The sequence below is a fragment of the Lacerta agilis genome, chromosome 15 (assembly GCF_009819535.1).
Source record: "Lacerta agilis isolate rLacAgi1 chromosome 15, rLacAgi1.pri, whole genome shotgun sequence".
Classification (NCBI taxonomy): Eukaryota; Metazoa; Chordata; class Lepidosauria; order Squamata; family Lacertidae; genus Lacerta; species Lacerta agilis.
This window is the reverse complement of record NC_046326.1, coordinates 43729665-43754484: the sequence shown is the minus strand read 5'-3', so window position 1 is coordinate 43754484 and position 24820 is coordinate 43729665. Positions and strand designations below refer to the sequence as shown.

Here is a 24820-nt window from a genome sequence, read left to right as displayed (position 1 = left end):
CTGCATGTGGGCCAGAGGGGGAAAGGCCTGCAAAAGGAGGGGGCGGCAGGGCCCTCTGGCTTCTCTTCAGTGAGGACTGGGTTCCTCTGCCGCAGCTGAAACACAAGAGACACAGAGGGTGGGAGGCTTACACATTTGGTCACCAGGCTCCTCCCTCCTCCCTTTTAACATAAGGACATAAAGAGAGCCTGCTGGATCAGGCCCATGGCCCATCTAGTCCAGCATCCTGTTCTCCCAGGGAACAACCAGGTGCCACTTCTGGGAAGTCCACAAGCAGGAATTGAGCGCAAGGGCAGCCCTCTCCCCTCCTGTGGTTTCCAGCAACTGGTAACTGAAAGCCTTGCTCCCTCCAGCTGTGCAGGCCCAGCCCAGCCATCGATAATCCTCCACAAATTGGTCTGATCCTCTTTTAAAGCCGCTCCAGTCGGTGGCTGTCCCTGCCTCCTGTGGGAGGGAGTTCCACAGTTGAACCATGCACTGCTTGAAGGGGGACTTTCTTTGGTCTGCCCTGAATCATCCAACTGTCAGCTTCATTGGACACCTACGAGTGAGAGCTCATGTTATGAGAGAGGGAGAAAACCGTTTGTCCATCCGCTTTCTCCATGCCATGAGTAATTTTATAAACTCCTATCATGTCGCCTCTCTCCCACTTTTTCTCTAAACTAAAAAGTCTGCAGCCTTTCTTCATGGGGGAGTCTCTCCCTCCCTCCCCTTGATCCTTTGGTTGCCTTTTCCTGGCCCTTTTCCAACTCTGCTATATCCTTTCTGAAGTGAGGCACATCACTCGCATCCGGGGCGTTGGAAATTAGCCTGGCATGAGGACAGTGGTTGGCACGAGCCTTGGGGGGAATCAAAGACAGAGGGGCTTTGTCCCTGGAACTGGGGCTAAAGGGTTCTTTGTAGAATGGGGGGTTTGCTTTCTCTCTCTCTCCCCCTCCCCCCGCCTGGCCTTCCTTTTCACTCCCAGCCATCTTCACCCCCCTTGCAAGCAGCGTCCAAGTTACTGGGCAGGCTTCCCAGCCTTCTCACTGTCCCTCCATTCCTCCATGGCCTGCTGGCTTCTTGGCTATGTGAGGTGCCACGCCTTTCGCAGCCAGTAAGTGGCCGGTGGAGGTCGGACCATGCCGGTCAGCCAGGATGCCACCAGAGCCTGCAGGATCAGGCCAAAGGCAGGGGCGTACGAAGGGGGGTGCGGTGGGGGCGAATCGCCCCGGGTGCCCTCACTGAGGGGGGGGGGTGACATTTTGCACGCCACCTGCCCGCAACTCCCAAGCCTACCACAAGCCGTCGGGGTAAGGGGGAGCTGCACTGCTTTGCTGGCGGCATTCCCCCTTTCCCCCTTCATTCTGACAGCTTGCGGGAGGCTTGGGAGTCGCGGGCGGGCAGTGTACCAAATGTCAACCGTGGGCAGCTCACTACACCCCTGTGAGCGTCTTGCTCAGCCCCCAGCTGCAGGGTGCACACACCCCTACTCTGCCACTGGCCAAAGGGAGCCCGTTTAGTCCAGCCTCCCGTTCTCACCGTGGCCACCCAGATGCCCCCAAAGGGAAACCTGCAAGCAGGATTCGAGCACAAGAGCCATACTCCCCCCTCCTGTGGTTTCCAGCATCAAGGATTCAGAAGCATCGCTGCCTCCGACGGTGGAAGTGGCTGGTAGCCACAGAAAGACTTATCCTCCATGAATTATAAGCACAAAAGAGCCTGCTAGATTAGGCCGAAGGGGAACCACAGAGCCACAGCACCACAGAATCATAGAATCGTGGAGTTGGAAGGGACCCCCTGCAATGCAGGAATCTCAACAAAAGCATCCCAGACAGAGGGCCATCCAACAGAAGTCCAGCATCCTGTTTTCCCAGTGGCCAGCCGGAATCCTGTGGGAAACCAGCAAGCAGGATCTGAGCACCATAGTGCTCCTCCCTCCTGCGGTTTCCAGCCACTGGTATTCACGGCCTCCAACCGTGGAGGCAGAGTGGAGCCTCCATGATGGCTGGCAGCCACCGAGAGGCCCACCAGGATCTTCCTAGAAAGCCTTCCTCGCAAGAGAGGGTGTGGGCCGGAGCGCTCCTCCGAGCCCCTTCTGAATCTCATTCCTCCTCCACTCACCAGCCCCACTGCCAGCTGGCTCACTGCTGCCGCCGCCACGGCTCCACGTGGGCAGGACTGTGGCAGGTACCAGAGGAGGAAGGGGAGGGAGGGATGTGGCCCATGCCTCTGACTCAACTCTCCAGCTGGCAGCAAGCGAAACTGCAGCAAGGAAGCGTGAGGGCCTCTGGGCACCCGCCTCCTGGGCCTAAATGCACCCTCGTCCAGAAGCCCCACACGAGGGGCACCGGAAGAGTCGGGCGCAAACAGGGATGGGAGCAGAGACGGCTTGTGCTTGCTTATTCATCGCTGGTCCTGAAGGGAAATATACCCAGCAAATACAAACGAACCGTAACCGATTGTGTTTTTATCCCTGTTTGCAAGGTGTTTCCTTTGCGTTGAAATGAACAGTCACATTCACACCATGCGCTGGAAGTGCTACAATGTGGCTTTAGACAGTCGTGGCTTTCCTCAAAGGATGCTGGGAAGTGTAGTCTGTTCTTGGGGCAGAGAATCATTAGGAGACTCCCCCGAAACCCATCCCATTCCCCTCACAGAGCTACAATTCCCAGAGTGGCTTAATAACCAATTCCTCTTTCCCAGGGAACTCTGGAATGCTAGCAACTCAGTACCCTCAACTGACTACAGCTCCCAGAATTCTTTGGAGGTAGTGCTTCAAATGTATGGCCTGAATGTGGCCCTAGTGTGGACCTAAGGGTGTTGGACCAGGACTGGGGAGATCTCCACTCTGCTCTGCTATGATGTTCACTGACATTCAAGAAGCTTCAAGCTTTACCTTGGCTGAAACTGAGAGTTGAGCGAGAGTTGTTTGGGGCCTCCTATTTCCCTCCCAGAGCTACAATTTCCAGAGTGGGTTAACAATCAATCTCTCTTCCTACAGCACTCTGGGAACTGTAACTCGGGGCGGGGAATGGGGTCTCCTAATACGTCTCAGCATCCTTAACATACAACAACTCTCAGGAATCTTTTGGGGAAGCCATGGCTGCTGAAAGTGCTGTGGATGTGGTCAAAGGAAGGGCAACGGAACTTACAGAACTTTGCCGCAGTGGGACAAAAAATGGAGCTTTTGGTGGAAGGCGGACTGCAGTGGAATGGAAGCAGCGTCGTGCCTTGTGAATGCCGTGTGAATGGAAAATGACACTTTCTTCCACCTGTGCCCCCCCCCCACAGACACACTTACGTTTCACGGCCAGCAGGGTGCTTCCGTGGCAGCAGGAGACAGAGGCCACGAGGCTGGCGTGAGTCTCTCCCAGCTGCACGGGACGAGGACTCCGAGGCTCTTCATCCTTCCGCCCCAGGCGCCCCCTGGCACTTTTCCCCCAGGTGTACACCTCGCCATCTGGGGAGAGGGGACGTCTGCAGCAGCTTATGGTGACAGGGAGGCCAGGCCAGACCCCCTCGGGGCCCACTGTGCCGGAATCCAAGCCCCAAGCCCCTCCCCACCCCACCAGCTCACCTGCTCCCACGACGGTGGTGAAGGCGTCACCACAGCCCACCATGGTGACTCGGACAGCCTGAAGCCCCTCCACCAGGTAGGGGGTGCGGCTGGCACGACATGGGATGGGGCCCAGCTGTCCATGTTGATTGCTGCCCACAGTGTAGCACTGGCCCGTGGCTGGCAACAGAAAAGGCAGAAAGGCAGGGAAGAGCACGACTCCTTCCTGCTCCTGGGTGTCGCTCCCCAGTGTGACTTCCGAGCCTTTGCCATGACTTTGCCTGGTGGGCTGCAATTACTCCAGGCTGAATGGAAGACTCTGCACATACTCAGAGGCGCCCTGGAAGAACCTCCAGCCAACACGTCCCAACAGGCCACCAGTATGCTGGCATCATCCTGGCTGGCTCCCCCCCCCCCCCCGCGCGCGAGGTACATTCACCAGGTGCTCAGATGCTCACCCGTGACGACTGCTGAGTGAGCCGTTCCAATGTCAGCCCACACAATGGCCTCTTCACTCAAGGGGGCTGAGCAGGCACAACTGAAGACAAGGGCTTCCTCTACCTGGTCCGTGGCGAGGGGCTCCCCCTGGGGCAAGATCCTGTCCAGGCCTAGTTTGTTATACCTGGAGGAGAGTGGGGAGGGTAGAGGAGGTCAAGGGAGGGCCAAGCTGCAGAACCATCCTGTTTGCGAAACTCTGCCTCCTCTGGATTTGGGAGACTCTGGCCTAGCAAAACACAGGATCCAACCAGACTTTCCTTGCTCCAATCCAGATTCAGCTCTTGTCCAGGAAGGAACAGGAGTGAGCCGTGTCAGGCCCTGGAAGTAGCTGTTGATATGAAGCCTCTGGTTTGGCTCTGCCTGCTGGCCTGGCTTCCCACTCTGGCCAGGTCAGCAGAATCGGACCTTTTGTTTTATGGCATTTCTGTTTCGCTGCCCTCCCTCCCCGATACTCCTGTGACCCCCCCCCACGACACGCCCCCCCACCCTACCTGTTGCTCCCACAGGCCAGCACCTGGTTCCTCCCCGTCAGAATCATGGAGGCGTCAATGCCGCAGAGAACCTTCTGCGCCTCGTGGTCAGGGGGGATGGAGACCTGCTGTGGGGAGTTGTGGGACTCCTGGGTCCCCAGCCCCAAGCGCCCTGGGGAGAGAGGGAAGGGGTGGAACGTGATGAAAGGGAGCCAAGAAGAACAAGCAGCCCCACCAACCCGGTGCACCACCGCCACTCACCGTTGTCCCCTCTGCCCCACGCGAAGACCTCCCCTTCATTGGAAACAGCCAGGACGTGTGACGCCCCGCAGGCCACGTGCGTGATCTCATAGCCCAACAGGGCCTCCACGATCTTGGGCTGCAGAGAGAGGGGGACGGCAGCAACTGTTCAAGCACTCTCTCCCCCCCCCCCGTCCTCTCTCTCTCTCCCCACACACCCAGCCCCTCCTATCCTCCTATCCCACAACTGTGCAAGCCACCCCCACCCACATCCCTGCTTGGAGGACATGCAGCCAAATTTGCCGGGGAAGGGTTGCCACCTCCCAGGCAGGAAACCCTTGTACGCCAGACAATAAAATCATCAGTTCAATGTGTTTCTATCCTGTCTTCATTCTGTCATTAAAACTATGGAATGGCACACTAAGAAACTTGCTCCCCCGGGAGGCAGGGATAGCCACAAAATAGGATGGGTTTAAAATTCATGGGTTTGGGGGAAATTCATGGAGGAGACAGATAATGATGGCTACTCGGCAGGAGGGCTGTGCTCGAAGAGCCTGCTGGATCAGGTCAGGGGTCAGTCCAGCATTCTCTTCTCACAGCTGCAGGAAACCAACAAGCAGGATCCGAGCACAAGAACAACTCTCCCCTCCTGGGGATTCCAGCAACTGGCATTCAGAAGCATAGAACAGCCATTGTGCTGAGTAGCCATCAACAGCCCTCTCCTCCATCCTCTCTTAAAGCCATCTAGGTTGGTGGGCACCCCTGCCACTTGCGGGAGTTTCAAAGTTTAACTATGGCCACATAAAGGACTTTCTTTTCTCTGCCTTCCACCTTCCAACGTTCAGTTTCCCTGGATGTCTCCAAGGTGCTTCTGAGTACCAGTTGCTGGAAACCACGGGAGGGGAGGAGGCTCTTGTGGCCATGCCCTGCTTGCGAGCATCCCTTTGGGGGCACTGTGAGAAAAGGAGGCTGGACCGGATGGGTCCCCTGGGGCCAGACCCAGCAGCCAGGCCCAGCTCCTGTTCTTGTGGTCAGGGTACAACAGCAGCCTCTGGGAAGAATTCTGGCCTCCAGGGAATCTGGGGGAAGTGGCCAAACCAGCCCACGAGCCTAACGTTGCTCAGAAATTGAGCCCTGGCCAACCTGGGTGACGTCTGTGAAGGTCTCGTGCCCCAGGCACCCACTGCTGCCGCTGCCAAAGGTCAGGACGATCCCGCGGTCTGCAGGTGGCAAAGGAGAGCTGTCAGCACAGTCCAGAGCAGAGGGTGCCAAAGGAAGGAAGGAAAAGCTAACCACCCTCACTTCCTCATGATCAAGGGGACAGTGTGTATGCACCCCCCCAAAGAGAAATAATGGTGGGGCCAGATCCCTGTGCAACCATCCCTTACACAACTGCCGCCCTCCATTGACAAGCAGGGAAATACTGTGCCCTGACAGCCCCCTTAGCTTGCCTTTGTTGTACCTGTCAGGCAGGTGGTGAAAAGGTCCCCACAGGCCACGAGCTTGATGGTCACCCCAGACTGGCCCTCCAGGAAGCGGCAGACAAACTGGGGCTGCAGCTGCTCAGTGGCCCCGGGGAGCGAGGGCCCCCCGGCCGTGCCAAGTGGGGGCGGCTGGTGGAGAGAAAGAGAGAAAAAACAGTGGGAGGAGGGTGTTACATTCCTGCCCAGGTCAGCCAGAGCAAACTGGGTGTAGTTTGAATGGGGACTGAGGGCAACAGGGTCAGGGCTCAGTGATGCAGCATCCAAAGCAAGCAGAGATGCTTGAGCATGTGCAGAACACACTGAGGTGTCCTGGCTGCCACAACCCGCCCTTGGGGGAAAAAACCATCTGGGGCTAACAGCAAGAGAATACAGGCCAGGAGACATTGCCACCAGGCATGTGTGAACCCCAGGGGCCTAGCATGAATTTTATTTATGCAACCTTAACAACCACACAAGGTTGACATTGCTCAGGTTAACTGCGCACAAGCTGTGATCGTACTGAACAACAAAATACAGGGCACAGGAGTTTCAAGCAGAAGAACAAGCTGGTGTAATGTAAGGCATATTCAGAGATTCTCAATCAGGCTGCCTTCCTCCTTCACATGATCCCCAGAGCTGGGAGGCGGATAGCGATGGGCTCCTCACCCACCCACGAACCTGTGGGGACTCCCCCCTCGCCCTCTCACCTCCCACAGGATCAACCGCCCAGATTTGGTCACGCCCGCCTTCTGGGTCCTTCCGGTGGAGACCTGCACCACTTCGGTGTTCAGCATGGGCAGGCGCAGAGGGAGGGTGATCCCGCCCCCCCAGGTGTAGACGGAAGATGGGGCAGGGGGGATGCCTGGCCTCGCTGAGCCAGCTCTGGAGCCTGGGTCCAAGAGAAAAGCCCTGTGAGTTAGTGGACAAGGGGGGCAGGGGAAGTGGGGAACCCCCAGACTCAGGAAAGGGGAGCTTGGTGGTGTGAAAGGCAATTGGTATCTGGTTGGCCATTGTGAGTAGAGGATGCTGGACTGGGTGGGCCATTGTCCTGATCCAGCAGGACAGAAAATAACAGCAGATAACTTTCAATATGGGAAGAATGCATTGACCATACATGCCCTTGACAGCTGTGGTGCCCCAAACTGAAGCCTTCACCCCCCACCCCACCCCACCCCACCCCGGTCGTGCCCTCTGGGCCACTGGGGAAGGACCCCAGGCATTCCCCCCCCCAAAAAATAAAGGGTGTGAAGCCCTCTTCTAAAGGCCTCCCACCTTACCTCTGGCTCTAGGGCCGACGGCTCCCACTCCCACCCTGCCGTGGGTCACTGGTGGCACAGCGGCCAGCGGCTTCTCAGGCCTGAGGGGGAAAAGAGGGTGAGTTTCTTTCAGACAGCGCTGGCAGGGAAGGGCTGCAGCTCAGAGGCAGAGGATCTGCTTGGCATGCAGAAGGTCCCAGGTCCAACACCCAGGGGCAGCATCTGCAGGTATGGCTGGGGAAGATTCCTGTCTTGAAACCCTGGAGAACTGCCACTCAGTGCAGACAATGCTGAGCTAGACAGAGCTTCCTGGGTTCCTATTTTTAAAAGGGAAACAGTGTTTAAGGGAATTCTGTTGAAGGATATTGACAAGCTGGAAGGTGTGCAGAGGAGGGTGACCAGGATGATCAAGGGTCTGCAAACAGAGTCTTCAGAGGAACGGTGGAGGGAGTTGGGGGTGTTTAGCCTGGAAAAGAGGAGACACTGAGAGGAGAGAGGAGAGCCATTCTCAAATATCTAAAGGGCTGTCAAACGGAAGAGGGAGCAAGCTTCTTTTCTCCTGCTCTAGAGGGTAGGACTTGAACCAATGGCTTCAACTTACAAGAAATAAGATTCCAACTCAACATCAGGAAGAACTTTCTAACAGTAAGAGCTGTTCAAAGTGGAATGGATTCCCTCTGAAAGAGCCTCCTTCCTTGGAGGGTTTTTAAAGCAAAGGTTGGGTGGCCATCTGCAATTGATGCTTTAGCTGAGATTCCTACATTGCAGGGGCTTGGACTAGAGGACCCTTGGGGTCCATTCCAACTCTACGATATTATGATTCTATGGTTCTTCATGCAGGGCATGGCTACATGATGGAACTCCCTCCTGCAGGAGGCAGGGATAGATAGCCACCAATTTGGATGCCTTAAAAGAGGACAAATTCATAGAGCCCAGCCGTGGTGGCTGTGAAGCAGCCATGCTTCTGAATCCCAGCTGCTGGAAACCACAGGGGGGGAGAGGGCTCTTGCGCTCACATCCTGCTTGTGGGCTTCTCATTAGGGCATCTGCTTGAGAACAGGATGCTGGGCTAGATGTGCCACTGGCCTGATCCAGCAGGCTCTTGTGCTCTCCGTCTAGAACCATGAGGACTAGAATCTTACTTTACAGCTCTGCAGCAAAGGCCCTTCTTTCAAGGCAAAAAGCCCTGGGCCTGATCCTCAGTGGCATCTCCAGGTAAGAATAGCTCAGTTGGTATAGCAACACTCAATCTCAGGGTTTGTGGTTCGAGCCCCACATTGGGCAAAAGGATTCCTGCATTGCAGGGGGTTGGACTAGATGACCCTCGTGGTCCCTTCCAATGCTACAATTCTGCAATTCTATGACTGGGAACATCCCCTGCCTGGGAGCCCGGGGAGTCGCTTCTGCCAGCCAGTGCAAGCCATACTGAGCTAAGTGGGCCCATGAGCTGACTGTTCCTGGAGGAGGGGGTGTGAGCGCCACCGCATGGGCCCAGGACTTGCCTCCTCATCCTGACACTGCCGACGTCGGTGTAGAGGTTCAGGAGGGGCCGGGCGCATATGGCCTCCGCCATGATCTCGTTCAGCTGGGGCCGCTTGGAGGGGTCCAGGTTGAGCAGGCCGAGGATCAGCTGGCGTAGTTCGGGGCTGTAGCGGTCCGAGATGGGGGCGAAAGTCCCACTCATGATCTTCAGGACCAAGGCTGGCAGGTTCTGGGTGCGAATGATGTCGGGACAGTTAGGAGAGAAAGCATGCTCTTTAGCTTGTGAAAAAGAAAGGGAGATGGTGAGGAGAGGTTTGTGAAATCATGGACTAGAGTAGACCAATGGTTCTCAAGGTGGGTGGTACTGCTCCCAGGGGAGGGGTTTTCCCTGGGGGGACCCTAAGAGGCAAGGGGGGCACTGGAGGTGGGGCCCTCAAAGCAGGTTGATGACTTATTTACAATTGACCGGGCCTAGAGCAAAACACCTTCCTTGCTTTGTATTTAAAGGTTTACCGCTTTTATCACTTTCAAAGCTATTTCTCTGGGTCACATTTGTTTGCCACAAGTCACAAGATAGTCAATTATTGGTAACAGATATTGATTTTCTTAATAAACTAGTTATAGCACATCTGTGATAGGTGAAGGTTTGTGTGTAACTTATACATTAAATATTTTATGCTATAAACTTCCTTCATCCTTATGGTTTCATTAGTAAGAATGAGCCCAAATTTTTCCATGCAGTATCTGGTATCAATGGATCAAGTTCATCAGTTCCGAAACAAAATCATTTTAATTGGATTTTGAATAAACATGCAATTAATTGTTACTGTTTTGAATGTTCTTGCATTATCTTCCTTTTTTACAGGGTAGGGTGGGCTGCACTGGGGAATAATTTAGGGAACCAAGGGGGCAGTGGCCCCAAAATGCTTGGGAACCGCAGGACTAAACTGAGGGCCAGTTTATCTGACCTGGCCGTCAAGCACTCTTCTGGTCAGGAGGCCAGCTTCCTAGAGGCATGAAGCTGTCCCCTCTCGGAGACAGGATGCTGGGCCACTGCACAGACCACGACACAATCGTTTACAGGACCAAGGCTGAGCAGACAGGGTGTTCAGGACACAGAGACTGGCCAGCCCTCCACTCCAACCACATTCCGAAGGTGTCTCCTTACCGCGGCCTCAAAAGCCCTCTTCAGGCTGGCCAGCTCGTAGAGCACACAGCCCAGAGCCCAGATGTCACTCTTCTGGTTGTAAGGCTTGCCCTCACAGAGCTCCGGGGAGATGTAGCAAGGGGTGCCCACCACCTAGGAAACAACACAGGTGTGCGAATGAGGCCCAGAGGAAAGGTGGAAAGGTGGAGGGGCGGCCGGGTATTACTTTCTCTTTTTTCTTGAATAATGTTACTGGTATTAACGTTCTAATATTACAGGTTGTTGCCAAAACTATTATATATCAAATATCCTTGTTTCCCAAGAAGAAAATGAATGAATGAAATAGAAACAGGGGGGAAAGAAAATGACATGTGTGACGGGAATCCTGTAACAAAAAATCTCAGAGTGCTGAGAATAAATTAAAAAGATATCATTTACAGTGTCATTCCAGAAATGTAAGAATAGGGCCCACTTTTCAATACATATTTGTTCTCTTGATTATTTTTTCTTACCGGTATGTATTGAGTTTTATCCTTAAAATAAACTTTATCATCAAGTTTTCCTTAACCAATACGTTACAGTAAGAGTATTAATTTTTCCATTTCTGTGCAATACTCTTTCTTTCTTTTTTTGGGGGGGGAAGCCCCTCTCTCCAGAGACAGGATCAGTTTCTCCCACCCCAAGATCCATATCCACACTCAGGACCCTCACAATGTGAGATGAAAGCAGGCCTCCCAGCTCAGAGAGATCCTGGTGGCTCAAGCTAACTTTGGGCTATTCTGTGTTCATGTATTTATTAAAAGGTCTGTTCCCAAAAGATCCCAGGTTGGGCAAATGACAAAACAGCTGTTGCAAGAAGAAATCTGCCCTTATTCCCTTATGGGGTACACAAGAGCCCTTGCAAAGTCCTTTGCAGGTTCTCCATTGGCAGGAGTAAAAAACAGAGGCCAACCAGAGAAGATTGAGAAGCAAAGCAGCTAGTAAGCTTGATCTTTATTGAAGCTGTTGCAACAGCGGTGATTTTCAGGGGAAAAGACCCAGAACAATGCAGGCATGCTCTTATAAAGACATTTCAAAATCCCTCCTGGAGTCTAGCCCACCCCCAGAAACAGCATCCAATCACAGAAGAGGTTATCCCAAGACCCCCACCACCCCAGATACATCAGAGCTACATCACAAATTGGGGGGGGGGGGTCAGAGGAGGTAACTTGGGAATTTTCCACACCTATGCCATCTCTCCTTGACCCCTCCCAGACACACATTTCTGCAAAACAAAAGGGGTAGGGCTAATGGCTGTCCTTTGTGAGGGAAATGGCCCATCCTCAGGCAGAGACTTCTCACCCCCTCCCTGCAGATGAAAACACTTGGCCAGCTAGGAGACAAAATGGAGTGTGGCCTGTCTTTGTGTGTTGTTTTCAGACATGTGGCCTTATTTGCTTGGTACATTACTAACTATTATTATATATACATGAAAGACCTTAAAATTCTTATAACACAGCAAATAAACAAATCCACACGCGTGCGCACACACACACACACCCCAATAAGAAATAATAAAAACTTTATCTAAAAGAATTTATAAACAATCAAATATCCTCACAGCTAATAATTTCAAGGCTGCTAGGAAAGTCTCTTTCACCCATTCAGTGCCTGTGAGAATGTTTTGTTTTTTAAAATTCCTTCTGAATTTTTGATAATATAATTTGTTTTAAACTCCGGGACGAGTAAACCAAAGAAATTAATCCAATAGTAATACCAAATGACCTCATGAGGGAGAGCATTCCACATTGGCTGCCCTGTGACTGACACCAAACCTGGCCAGTCCAGAGGCTTCACACCACTGGCCAACCACAGGGGGAGGGCCGTGGGAACCAGAAGTTGCTCTCAGTTGTTCTCACCGTGTAAGCTTTGCTCTTGCTACTGAGGATCTTGGAGATGCCAAAGTCCCCAATCTTGACGATCATGTGGTGCTTGTCCAGGAGGATGTTCTGAGTCTTGAGGTCCCGGTGGAGGATCTGCTTGGCGTGGACGTGGTGGAGGGCCAGGAGGATCTGGACAAAGAAGTGGAGGATGGTCTCCTCATCCAGGAGGGAGTTGCCCCGCTTGTGGATGAACTCAGCCAACGTCCCACCTGGCAGGGAGGAAGCAGGGAGAGGCCAGCATAGCACCTGGGGCATGGTGGGATTACCGAGGGGGCTGCTAAGAGCCAAGGGGGTGGCAGGTGGGCACTGGAAGTGAAAACGACTAACATACCGTACTTTATTTGAAAAGCTGGTATCATTGAATCAAGTTCATCCATTTTGTTGAATCAAACAGAATAATTTCTAAATAGTTTTAATTGGATTTTGCATAAATGTGCAATTAATTGTTATGGTTTTGAACTTGACTGTGTTCAAAATGCTATTGGCAATCATGTTTTTATTAGGGGATGCGTTTATGGAACCTAGGAGGCATGGCCCCAAAAGCTTCGGGGCCTATTGGTCAAAACTGCTTTTGATATTGCATTTTAAATTGTTGTGATTCTAGATTTTAAATTCTTATCATGGAATTGTAGAGTTTGAAGGGACACACAGGGTCATCTAGTGCCTCTCCCTGCAATGCACCATATTTTGAAGGGCTAGTAATAAACTGAATAATAACAAAAATAACAGAAAGCCACCTCCCAAGGAAAACTACAGCACTTTCTCCCCTGAATGCAAGCAGAGCTACAGTTGTCCCTAAATGGGTTAAACCCTGTGCTCCTTGACAAGGGTGGAACCACAAGGAAGAAAGCCCTTTTTTTCTCCAAGGGCAGAGCTAGCTGAACCTGTTCCTTCTGCCTCAAAGATATGGGGGTCTGTGGATCCTCCTCGTCCAGGAGGCACACCCCTGCCCCCCTCCCCTTGTGAAAAACACACATGCCAAACAAACCCTGTGCTCTTTTGTTTCCAAACCACAAACCAAAAGCCAAATCTCAGGTTTGCAGCTACCTTGCCACCATTGGTGGCTTTGAAACCTGAAACCTCCTTTTCACCTGCCTGAAGGTGATCTGCAAAGAAGAGGGAGGGGAGGGGATGTGCTGTAGGCCAGGCCCTGGGAACAATGGTGCTCCTCCCCAGCATTCTTCCCACTGCCATAAGCCCAGGTCTCCTCCAAGACCGCCTTGACCTGGAGGCTGGAGAGGGAGGGCTCGGTGCCTCCCCACCCCCCAATGGTTTTGCCTCCAGCTATAGCTCTCCCAGGAGAAGGAAGGCAGATGCTGGAAGCTCCTTTTGATTGTGTCAGGGCATTGGTCCATGTAGCTCAGTGCTGTCCACACTGACTGCCAGCTGGATCAGGACAATGTCCCATCTAGACCAGCATCCTCTTCAAACCCACAAGCAGGATCCAAGCACAAGAGCAACTCTCTCCTCCTGTGGTTTCCAGCAACGGGGATTCAGAAACATTGCCGCTTCCAGCTATGGAGGTGCAGCATAGCCATCATGGCTGGCAGCCATCGGCAGCCCTCCCCTCCATGAGTCTTTCCCAATGCGCTGAAAAAATGTTACTATTTTCAAACCAGGTCAGCTCAGTCAGTAGAGCACAAGACCCTTAATCTAAGGGTCATGGGTAAAAAATTAATGTATTGCAAAGGGTTGGACTAAATGACTCTCATGGTCCCTTCCAACTCTATGATTATATGATTCTAAGGATTCCTTCATGGATCACTGCCTTGTTGTGGCGAAGGGGCTTGAATAACGCAGGGAAGCTATGAGCTATGCCATGCCGGGCCACCCAAGATGGACAGGTCATAGTGGAGAGTTTAGACTAAATGTGATCCACCTGGAGAAGGAACTGGCAAGCCGCTCCAGTATCCCTGCCAAGAAAACTCCATGGACAAAGACAACAGACATATAAAAGTTATGACGCTGGAAGATGAGCCCCTCAGGTCGGAAGGCGTCCAACATGCTACTGAGGAAGAGCGGAGGACAAGTACAAGTAGATTCAGAGCTGATGAAGCAGCTGGGCCAAAGCCGAAAGGTCGCTCAGTTGCAGATATGCCTGGAAGCGAAAGGAAAGTCCAATGCTATAAAGAAAAATATTGCATAGGAACCTGGAATGTAAGAACTATGAACCTTGGTAAGCTGGATGTGGTCAAAAAAGAGATGGCGAGAATAAACATTGACATCCTGGGCATCAGTGAACTAAAATGGACGGGAATGGGCAAATTCAGTTCGGATGACTATCATATCTACTACTGTGGGCAAGAATCCTGTAAAAGAAATGGAGTGGCCCTCATAATCAACAAAAGAGTGGCGAAAGCTGTACTGGGATGCAATCTCAAAAATGATAGAATGATCTCAATACGAATCCAAGGCAGACCTTTTAACATCACAGTAATCCAAGTTTATGCACCAACTACCAGTGCTGAAGAAACTGAAATTGAACAATTCTATGAAGACTTACAACACCTTATAGAAATGACCCCCTTCATGGATCACTGCCTTGTCGTGGCGAAGGGGCTTGAATTACTCAGGGAAGCTATGAGCTATGCCGTGCAGGGCCACCCAAGATGGACAGGTCATAGTGGAGAGTTTGGACCAAACGTGATCCACCTGGAGGAGGAACTGGCAACCCACTCCAGTATCCCTGCCAAGAAAACTCCATGGACAAAGACAACAGGCATATAAAAGTTATGACGCTGGAAGATGAGCCCCTCAGGTCGGAAGGCGTCCAACATGCTACTGGGGAAGAGTGGAGGACAAGTACAAGTAGATCCAGAGCTGATGAAGCGGCTGGGCCAAAGCCGAAAGGACGCTTGGTTGCGGATATGCCTGGAAGCGAAAGGAAAGTCCAATGCTGTAAAGAAAAGTATTGCATAGGAACCTGGAATGTAAGAACCATGAACCTTGGTAAGCTGGATGTGGTCAAAAATGAGATGGCAAGAATAAACATTGACATCCTAGGCATCAGTGAACTAAAATGGACGGGAATGGGCGAATTCAGTTCAGATGACTATCATATCTACTACTGCGGGCAGGAATCCCGTAAAAGAAATGGAGTGGCTCTCATAGTCAACAAAAGAGTGGCGAAAGCTGTACTGGGATGCAATTTCAAAAATGATAGATTGATCTCGATACGAATCCAAGGCAGTCCTTTTAACATCACAGTAATCCAAGTTTATGCACCAACTTCCAGTGCTGAAGAAACTGAAATTGACCAATTCTATGAAGACTTACAACACCTTATAGAAATGACACCAAAGAAGGATGTTCTTCTCATTATAGGGGATTGGAATGCTAAAGTAGGGAGTCAAGAGATAAAAGGAACAACTGGCAAGTTTGGCCTTGGAGTTCAAAATGAAGCAGGGCAAAGGCTAATAGAGTTCTGTCAGGAGAACAAGCTGGTCATCACAAACACTCTTTTCCAACAACACAAGAGACGACTCTACACATGGACATCACCAGATGGGCAACATCGAAATCAGATTGATTATATTCTCTGCAGCCAAAGATGGAGAAGCTCTATACACTCAGCAAAAACAAGACCTGGAGCTGACTGTGGCTCTGATCATCAGCTTCTTATAGCAAAATTCCAGCTTAAACTGAAGAAAGTAGGAAAAACCACTGGGCCAGTAAGATACAATCTAAATCAAATTCCTTATGAATACACAGTTGAAGTGAAAAACAGGTTTAAGGACTTAGATTTGGTGGATAGAGTGCCTGAAGAACTGTGGATGGAGGCTCGTAACATTATACAGGAGGCAGCAACGAAAACCATCCCAATGAAAAAGAAATGCAAGAAAGCAAAGTGGCTGTCCAATGAGGCCTTAAAAATAGCGGGGGAGAGAAGGCAAGCAAAATGCGAGGGAGATAGTGAAAGATACAGGAAATTGAATGCAGATTTCCAAAGAATAGCAAGGAGAGACAAGAGGGCCTTTCTAAACGAACAATGCAAAGAAATAGAGGAAAATAACAGAATGGGAAAAACCAGAGATCTGTTCAAGAAAATTGGAGATATGAAAGGAACATTTCGTACAAAGATTACCACAATTAAGGACAAAAGTGGAAAGGACCTAACAGAAGCAGAAGACATCAAGAAGAGGTGGCAAGAATACACAGAGGAACTATACCAGAAAGATATAGAGGTCTCATACACCCCAGGTACTGTGGTTGCTGACCTTGAGCCAGACATCCTGGAGAGTGAAGTCAAATGGGCCTTAGAAAGCCTTGCTAACAACAAGGCCAGTGGAAGTGATGATATTCCAGCTGAACTATTTAAAATCCTAAAAGATGATGCTGTTAAGGTGCTACACTCAATATGCCAACAAGTTTGGAAAACTCAGCAGTGGCCAGAGGATTGGAGAAGATCAGTTTACATCCCAATCCCAAAGAAGGGCAGTGCCAAAGAATGCTCTAACTACCGCACAATTGCACTCATTTCACACGCTAGCAAGGTTATGCTTAAAATTCTACAAGGCAGGCTTAAGCAGTACGTGGACCGAGAACTCCCAGAAGTGCAAGCTGGATTTCGAAGGGGCAGAGGAACCAGAGACCAAATTGCAAACATGCGCTGGATTATGGAGAAAGCTAGAGAGTTCCAGAAAAACATCTACTTCTGCTTCATTGACTACGCAAAAGCATTTGACTGTGTCGACCACAGCAAACTATGGCAAGTTCTTAAAGAAATGGGAGTGCCTGATCACCTCATCCATCTCCTGAGAAATCTGTATGTGGGACAAGAAGCTACAGTTAGAACTGGATGTGGAATAACTGATTGGTTCAAAATTGGGAAAGGAGTACGACAAGGCTGTATATTGTCCCCCTGCTTATTTAACTTATATGCAGAATTCATCATGCGAAAGGCTGGGCTGGATGAATCCCAAACCGGAATTAAGATTGCCGGAAAAAATATCAACAACCTCAGATATGCTGATGATACAACCTTGATGGCAGAAAGTGAGGAGGAATTGAAGAACCTTTTAATGAGGGTGAAAGAGGAAAGCGCAAAATATGGTCTGAAGCTCAACATCAAAAAAACTAAGATCATGGCCACTGGTCCCATCACCTCCTGGCAAATAGAAGGGGAAGAAATGGAGGCAGTGAGAGATTTCACTTTCTTGGGTTCCATGATCACTGCAGATGGTGACAGCAGTCACGAAATTAGAAGACGCCTGCTTCTTGGGAGAAAAGCAATGACAAACCTAGACAGCATCTTAAAAAGCAAAGACATCACCTTGCCGACAAAGGTCCGTATAGTTAAAGCTATGGTTTTTCCAGTAGTAATGTACGGAAGTGAGAGCTGGACCATCAAGAAGGCTGATCGCCGAAGAATTGATGCTTTTGAATTATGGTGCTGGAGGAGACTCTTGAGAGTCCCATGGACTGCAAGAAGATCAAACCTATCCATTCTCAAGGAAATCGGCCCTGAGTGCTCACTAGAAGGACAGATCCTGAAGTTGAGGCTCCAGTACTTTGGCCACCTCATGAGAAGAGAAGACTCCTTAGAAAAGACCCTGATGTTGGGAAAGATTGAGGGCACAAGGAGAAGGGGACGACAGAGGATGAGATGGTTGGACAGTATTCTCGAAGCTACTAACATGAGTTTGGCCAAACTGCGGGAGGCAGTGAATGATAGGCGTGCCTGGCGTGCTCTGGTCCATGGGGTCACGAAGAGTCGGACACGACTGAACGACTGAACAACAACAACAACAACATAGAAATGACACCAAAGAAGGATGTTCTTCTCATTATAGGGGATTGGAATGCTAAAGTAGGGAGTCAAGAGATAAAAGGAACAACTGGCAAGTTTGGCCTTCGAGTTCAAAACGAGGCAGGGCAAAGGCTAATAGAGTTCTGTCAAGAGAACAAGCTGGTCATCACAAACACTCTTTTCCAACAACACAAGAGACGACTCTACACATGGACATCACCAGATGGGCAGCATCGAAATCAGATTGATTACCGGTATATTCTCTGCAGCCAAAGATGGAGAAGCTCTATACAGTCAGCAAAAACAAGACCTGGAGCTGACTGTGGCTCAGACCATCAGCTTCTTATGGCAAAATTCCAGCTTAAACTGAAGAAAGTAGGAAAAACCACTGGGCCAGTAAGATACAATCTAAATCAAATCCCTTATGAATACACAGTGGAAGTGAAGAACAGGTTTAAGGATTTAGATTTGGTGGATAGAGTGCCCAAAGAACTATGGATGGAGGCTCGTAACATTATACAGGAGGCAGCAACGAAAACCATCCCAATGAAAAGGAAATGCAAGAAAGCAAAGTGGCTGTCCAATGAGGCCTTACAAATAGCAGGGGAGAGAAGGCAAGCAAAATGCAAGGGAGATCGTGAAAGATACAGGAAACTGAATGCAGATTTCCAAAAAATAGCAAGGAGAGACAAGAGGGCCTTCTTAAACGAGCAATGCAAAGAAATAAAGGAAAACAACAGAATGGGAAAAACCAGAGATCTGTTCAACAAAATTGGAGATATGAAAGGAACATTTCGTCCAAAGATTACCATAATAAAGGACAAAAGTGAGAAGGACCTAACAGAAGCAGAAGACATCAAGAAGAGGTGGCAAGAATACAGAGATGAATTATACCAGAAAGATATGGAGGTCTCGTACACCCTAGGTAGTGTAGTTGCTGACCTTGAGCCAGACATCCTGGAGAGTGAAGTCAAATGGGCCTTAGAAAGCCTTGCTAATAACAAGGCCAGTGGAAGTGATGATATTCCAGCTGAGTTATTTAAAATTTTAAAGGATGATGCTGTTAAGGTGCTACACTCAATATGCCAGCAAGTTTGGAAAACTCAGCAGTGGCTAGAGGACTGGAGAAGATCAGTCTACATCCCAATCCCAAATAAGGGCGGTGCCAAAGAATGATCCAACTACTGCACAATTGTGCTCATTTCACACGCTAGCAAGGTTATGCTTAAAATTCTACATGGCAGGCTTAAGCAGTATGTGGACCGAGAACTCCCAGAAGTGCAAGCTGGATTTCGAAGGGGCAGAGGAACCAGAGACCAAATTGCGAACATGCGCTGGATTATGGAGAATCATAGAATCATAGAGTTGGAAGAGACCACAAGGGCCATCCAGTCCAACCCCCTGCCAAGCAGGAAACACCATCAAAGCATTCCTGACAGATGGCTGTCAAGCCTCTGCTTAAAGACCTCCAAAGAAGGAGACTCCACCACACTCCTTGGTAGCAAATTCCACTGCCGAACAGCTCTCGCTGTCAGGAAGTTCTTCCTAATGTTTAGGTAGAATCATAGAATCATAGAGTTGGAAGAGACCACAAGGGCCATCCAGTCCAACCCCCTGCCAAGCAGGAAACACCATCAAAGCATTCCTGACAGATGGCTGTCAAGCCTCCGCTTAAAGACCTCCAAAGAAGGAGACTCCACCACACTCCTTGGCAGCAGGTGGAATCTTCTTTCTTGTAGTTTGAATCCATTGCCCTGTGTCCGCTTCTCTGGAGCAGCAGAAAACAACCTTTCTCCCTCCTCTATATGACATCCTTTTATATATTTGAACATGGCTATCATATCACCCCTTAACCTTCTCTTCTCCAGGCTAAACATACCCAGCTCCCTAAGCCGTTCCTCATAAGGCATCGTTTCCAGGCCTTTGACCATTTTGGTTGCCCTCTTCTGGACACGTTCATCGCTTCCAGGCCTTTGACCATTTTGGTTGCCCTCTTCTGGACACGTTCCAGCTTGTCAGTATCCTTCTTGAAGCTAGATAGTTCCAGAAAAACATCTACTTCTGCTTCATTGACTACGCAAAAGCATTTGACTGTGTTGACCACAGCAAACTATGGCAAGTTCTTAAAGAAATGGGAGTGCCGGATCACCTCATTTGTCTCTTGAGAAATCTCTATGTGGGACAAGAAGCTACAGTTAGAACTGGATATGGAACAACTGATTGGTTCGAAATTGGGAAAGGAGTACGACAAGGCTGTATATTGTCTCCCTGCTTATTTAACTTATATGCAGAATTCATCATGCGGAAGGCTGGACTGGATGAATCCCAAACCGGAATTAAGATTGCCAGAAGAAATATCAACAACCTCAGATATGCTGATGACACAACCTTGATGACAGAAAGTGAGGAGGAATTAAAGAACCTTTTAATGAGGGTGAAAGAGGAGAGTGCAAAATATGAAGCTCAACATCAAAAAAACTAAGATCATGGCCACTGGTCCCACCACTTCCTGGCACATAGAAGGGGAAGAAATGGAGGCAGTGAGAGATTTTACTTTCTTGGGCTCCATGATCACTGCAGATGGTGACAGCAGTCACGAAATTAAAAGACGCCTGCTTCTTGGAAGGAAAGCAATGACAAACCTAGACAGCATCTTAAAAAGCAGGGACATCACCTTGCCAACAAAGGTCCGTATAGTTAAAGCTATGGTTTCCCCAGTAGTGATGTACGGAAGTGAGAGCTGGACCATAAAGAAGACTGATCGCCGAAGAATTGATGCTTTTGAATTATGGTGCTGGAGGAGACTCTTGAGAGTCCCATGGACTGCAAAAAGATCAAACTTATCCATCTTTAAAGAAATCAGCCCTGAGTGCTCACTGGAAGGGCAGATCCTGAAGTTGAGGCTCCAGTACTTTGGCCACCTCATGAGAAGAGAGGGCTTCCTGGAAAAGACCTTGATGTTGGGAAAGATGGAGGGCACAAGGAGAAGGGGATGACAGAGGATGAGATGGTTGGACAGTGTTCTCAAAGTGACTGGCATGAGTTTGGCCAAACTGCGGGAGGCAGTGGAGGATAGGGGTCCCTGGCGTGCTCTGGTCCATGGGGTCACGAAGAGTCGGACACGACTGAACGACTGAACAACAACAAACAAGGAAATAAAACGGACCAGGGATAGGGAACCTGTGACCTTCTAGGTGGGACTCCCAATTCACAGCAGACCCAGTGTCCGGGGATTATGGGAGTTGGAGTCCAGCAGTTTCTTGAGGTTCATAATAACAATAACAATAATAATAATAATAATTTATTATTTATACCCCACCCATCTGGCTGCGTTCCCCCAGCCACTCTGGGCGCCTCCCAACAAAAGATTAAAATACAATAATTCATCGAATGTTAAAAACTTCCCTAAACAGGGCTGCCTTCAGGTGTCTTCTAAAAGTCAGATAGTTGAGCCAGCTTAGCCCAGCGGTTCCATCGACCAATGCATTGCTTGGATCCCCCAAACGCTTCCAGCGGTTTGAGACCTGTGGGGCCTGCCTGGCTTTTTTTTAAAAAAGTCAGATATTTGTTTATTTCTTTGGCATCTGATGGGAGGGCATTCCACATGGTGGGTGCCACGACCGAGAAGGCCCTCTGCCTGGTTCCCTGTAACCTCACTTCTCGCAGTGAGGGAACTGCCAGAAGGCCCTCGGAGCTGGACCTCAGTGTTTGGGCTGAACGATGGAGATGGAGACGCTCCTTCAGGTCTACTGGGCCAAGGCCGTTTAGGGCTTTAAAGGTCAGCACCAACACTTTGAATTGTGTTTGGAAACGTACTGGGAGCCAATGTGTGCTGTTGAGCAGCTGCCCCCAACCTGGCACCCTCAAGGATGTTTTTTTTTTTAGGCGGGGAGGGAAGCTGGCACAACCACAGCTGTACTGGCTGGGACTGATGGAGTCCAAAACATCTGAAGGTTGCTAGGATAGCTGAAGGGCAGCCTTCAGCCTGCAGGGCCTGTATTGCACTCCACTTTCCATAGAGGTACAAGCCTTTAGGTGGCAGGAGTGCACCTTGCTGCCTTCGGGCAGGGGCGGAGCGAGGGGGCAGGGGGCGGGCCACCCTGGGTACCACCCTGGGGGGGGACACTTGGGGCGGGGGGGCCGCCCCCGCAATCTGCTCCTCCCTTGGCCTGCCGCTGGCGCCTGCTTTCCTGCTGGCTTGGCAACGGGGAGGTGAGGGGCGGGAGCAGTGCGCTGGAAAAAGTGCTTAAAAAACAAGGAGAAAGAAAGGAAAGCAGCCTTTCCTTCTCCTTTTTTAAAAGCGCTTTTTTCAGCGCTGGTTTGGCGGGGAGGTGAGGGGCGGGCCAGCAGGGAGGGGTGAGACCCCTCCCTCTCTGGCCCGCCTCTCGCCTCCGCACTATGGCTCTGCCCAGTCACGACGCCCCGCCCCCAGGGGGGTGCCTCCGCACACGCCGCCCCGGGTGGCAAAGAGGCTTGCTACGCCCCTGCCTTCGAGACCCAGCAATCCTCACCCGGCGCATACTCCATGGAGATCATGAGCGCCTTGTCCTCCAGGAAGTTCTCGTAGTATTCGATGACGTGGGGGTGGTGGAGCAGCTTCAGCACTTGGCACTCGTTCTGGGCGGCCAGCCGCTCGTCCTTAGTCATTTGCTCCACAGGGATCTGCTTCAGGATCACCAGCTTCTGGTCCATTTTCCGAAGGCAGAGGTGGACGATCCTGAGGGAAAGGGGACCCCAAAAAGAACCAAGAAGGAAGTCAGCCCCTAAACATCGGAAGCCATATTGGTACGCAGTCTGGCCATGGAGTCACCCAGCCCAGGGCTGTCAGCTCTGATTGGCAGAGGCTCACCAGGGTATCAGGGACAGGAAACCTCTTAAACATTAGGAAGAACTTTCTGACGGTATGAGCCATTCAGCAGTGGAATGGACTACCGCTGACTCTCCTTCATAGGAGAGTTTTGAAACAGGTCAGTTGGCCATGTGTCAGGGATTCTTTAGCCGTGATTCCTGCACAGCAGGGGACTAGATGACTCTTGGGGGTCCTTTCCAGCCCTACAATTCTATAGCAATAAGATCCTTTTTGAACCTGGGGTCTTCAGGATAAAAAGCTGACATCCCCACCGTTGCAGGGGGAAAAGCCTCAAAGCTGTGCCATGGCTGAAATATCCTGGATGAGTCATCATCAATTAGCTCAGTTCCCCATCTGTGAAATGGAAGCAGTAAACGTGGCCTACTTTCCAACTCTGGAAAAGCGTACAAATGAAAATGTAATGCACACATGATTAAAACACCCCCTTAGGACATTTCGGGTCACGGCTGTTTGTCTGGGAAGTGTAACATGTGAATGTGACATGCAGGAAAGAAGCAACAGAACACTTAAAAAAAAAAATAAGTCAGAATGCGGAATCTGTGGCCCTCCAGATGTCATGGTGCCATGACCCCCATCAACCCCCAACAGTCAACATGGAGGATTGCAGAGCCCCTGCTTTAAAACTCCTGCAGGCTTTATGGCATTTTGCTTTCATTATTGTGTATAATTTTTATTTCTTTTTAATTCTTAGCTGTCTTTAGACTGATTGTATATAGAGGGAAGGCATTAATGAAAGAAAAGGTGATTTTAAGGCGCTTGGGTCACATGATTCCACATGAACTCAGCCATAGACTGGCTCCAATTGCAGTTTGTTCAGAGTAAAGGTAAAGGTAAAGGGACCCCTGACCATTAGGTCCAGTCACAGACGACTCTGGGGTTGTGGCGCTCATCTCGCTTTATTGGCCGAGGGAGCCGGCATACAGCTTCTGGGTCATGTGGCCAGCATGACTAAGCTGCTTCTGGCGAACCAGAGCAGCGCATGGAAACGCCGTTTACCTTCCCGCCAGAACGGTACCTATTGATCTACTTTCACTTTGACATGCTTTCGAACCGCTAGGTTGGCAGGAGCAGGGACCGAGCAATGCTGACTGGCTCTGTGACCTACTGAAACAATGAATGGACCTCAGCTCTGAGGCAGCCTGCTGTGATTTAAATGACATCCAGCTTAAAATCACCATATACAAAGTAAAATGCAGCAGATAAGCCATGCAGTGTTAAATGGAGAGAATATAAAAGAACCTCCTGAAATTAAGGTGCAATTAAATCTGGGAACAGACTTGGTTGCCTTTAATGGGCACCAAAACATCATTAAGGGTCAAAACAAAATAAAAAATAAAAAAATCCTTCAAGTAGCACCATAAGAGACCAACTAAGTTTGTTCTTGGTATGAGCTTTCGTGTGCAGGCACACTTCTTCAGATACCATTAAGGGTGGGGGCTCAAACTATGCTCAGAGAGGAGAGAGTTCTACTCAATACTTCCTATACCTTCCTATCCAGCCATTTCCCTCCAAAGATAGGGAAACTAAGCTGTGCCAAGGTGACCCAAGGAACTTCATGGCTCCTTCAGTGGGGGATTTGAACCCAGATCACCCTGCCTTCCTTGGCCACAATGGCTCTGTAAGCTTGCTCGGGAGTAAGCTCCACTTTTATTTCGAGTGGGTTAAATTGTGCATAGAGAATGGCAGATTGAGAAAATGCCTGGCCAATGGGGGAACGTGATTTATTTCAATCTAAATTGGCTTTTTAAAAAATGCAGTCATATGCATTATACATATACACCTATATAAGCTCCTTTTATTTGCATATGGAATACACAAACACTAATATGCATATGCATATTTTTTTAGCTTCTTTCATTTGCATAGGCTCATTATTCGAAATTATCACTTTTTTAAAAAAAGCTCTCCTAGGACAGGCTGCGACCTTAGCTAGAGAGGGGAAAGGCCCCTTTCAAATTGGGGGTGGGGCGCCCCCAAACCTGATTGGCTGGAGGGAGGGGTGCGCCCCTCCCATCTCCATGGCAACGGCGTCGGCGTGCACGCGCTAGTGGGAGAGAGAACTTCTCACCCGAACGCCCCCCTCCCGACCACCCGGATTCGCTCGTATTTCTCCATCGCGCTTCTTCTTTCCCCGCCAGGATGCGGCCACAGGGTCTCGCGTCGTCATGGAGACGCTTCCGGGATG

At 50.2% G+C, this 24820-nt stretch overlaps 1 protein-coding gene across 1 annotated transcript; it reads right to left on the bottom strand.

Moving 5' to 3' along the window:
• NEK8 (NIMA related kinase 8) lies at positions 1 to 24820 on the bottom strand. Its single transcript, XM_033172275.1, has 15 exons — positions 24704 to 24820; positions 22277 to 22482; positions 11993 to 12225; positions 10116 to 10247; positions 8968 to 9176; positions 7487 to 7566; positions 6917 to 7098; positions 6209 to 6359; positions 5890 to 5966; positions 4768 to 4885; positions 4528 to 4678; positions 3997 to 4160; positions 3560 to 3718; positions 3284 to 3442; positions 1 to 95 (listed from the first exon to the last, which is right to left on the bottom strand). The coding sequence occupies exons 1-15, from the start codon at positions 24748 to 24750 to the stop codon at positions 67 to 69; spliced, it is 2097 nt and encodes a 698-aa protein (XP_033028166.1). The 5' UTR covers positions 24751 to 24820; the 3' UTR covers positions 1 to 66.

What these genes read in the sequence shown, in the direction of transcription:
- NEK8 (XM_033172275.1), bottom strand. Translation starts at nt 24,750, where the DNA reads ATGGAGAAATACGAGCGAATCCGGGTGGTCGGGAGGGGGGCGTTCGG. An exon ending in GCAAGAGCAAAGCTTACACG is followed by an intron (nt 10,248 to 11,992) that starts GTGAGAACAACT and finishes GTTGTTTCCTAG; the next exon opens with GTGGTGGGCACCCCTTGCTA. An exon ending in GTGGGGCAGAGGGGACAACG is followed by an intron (nt 4,679 to 4,767) that starts GTGAGTGGCGGT and finishes CTCTCTCCCCAG; the next exon opens with GGCGCTTGGGGCTGGGGACC.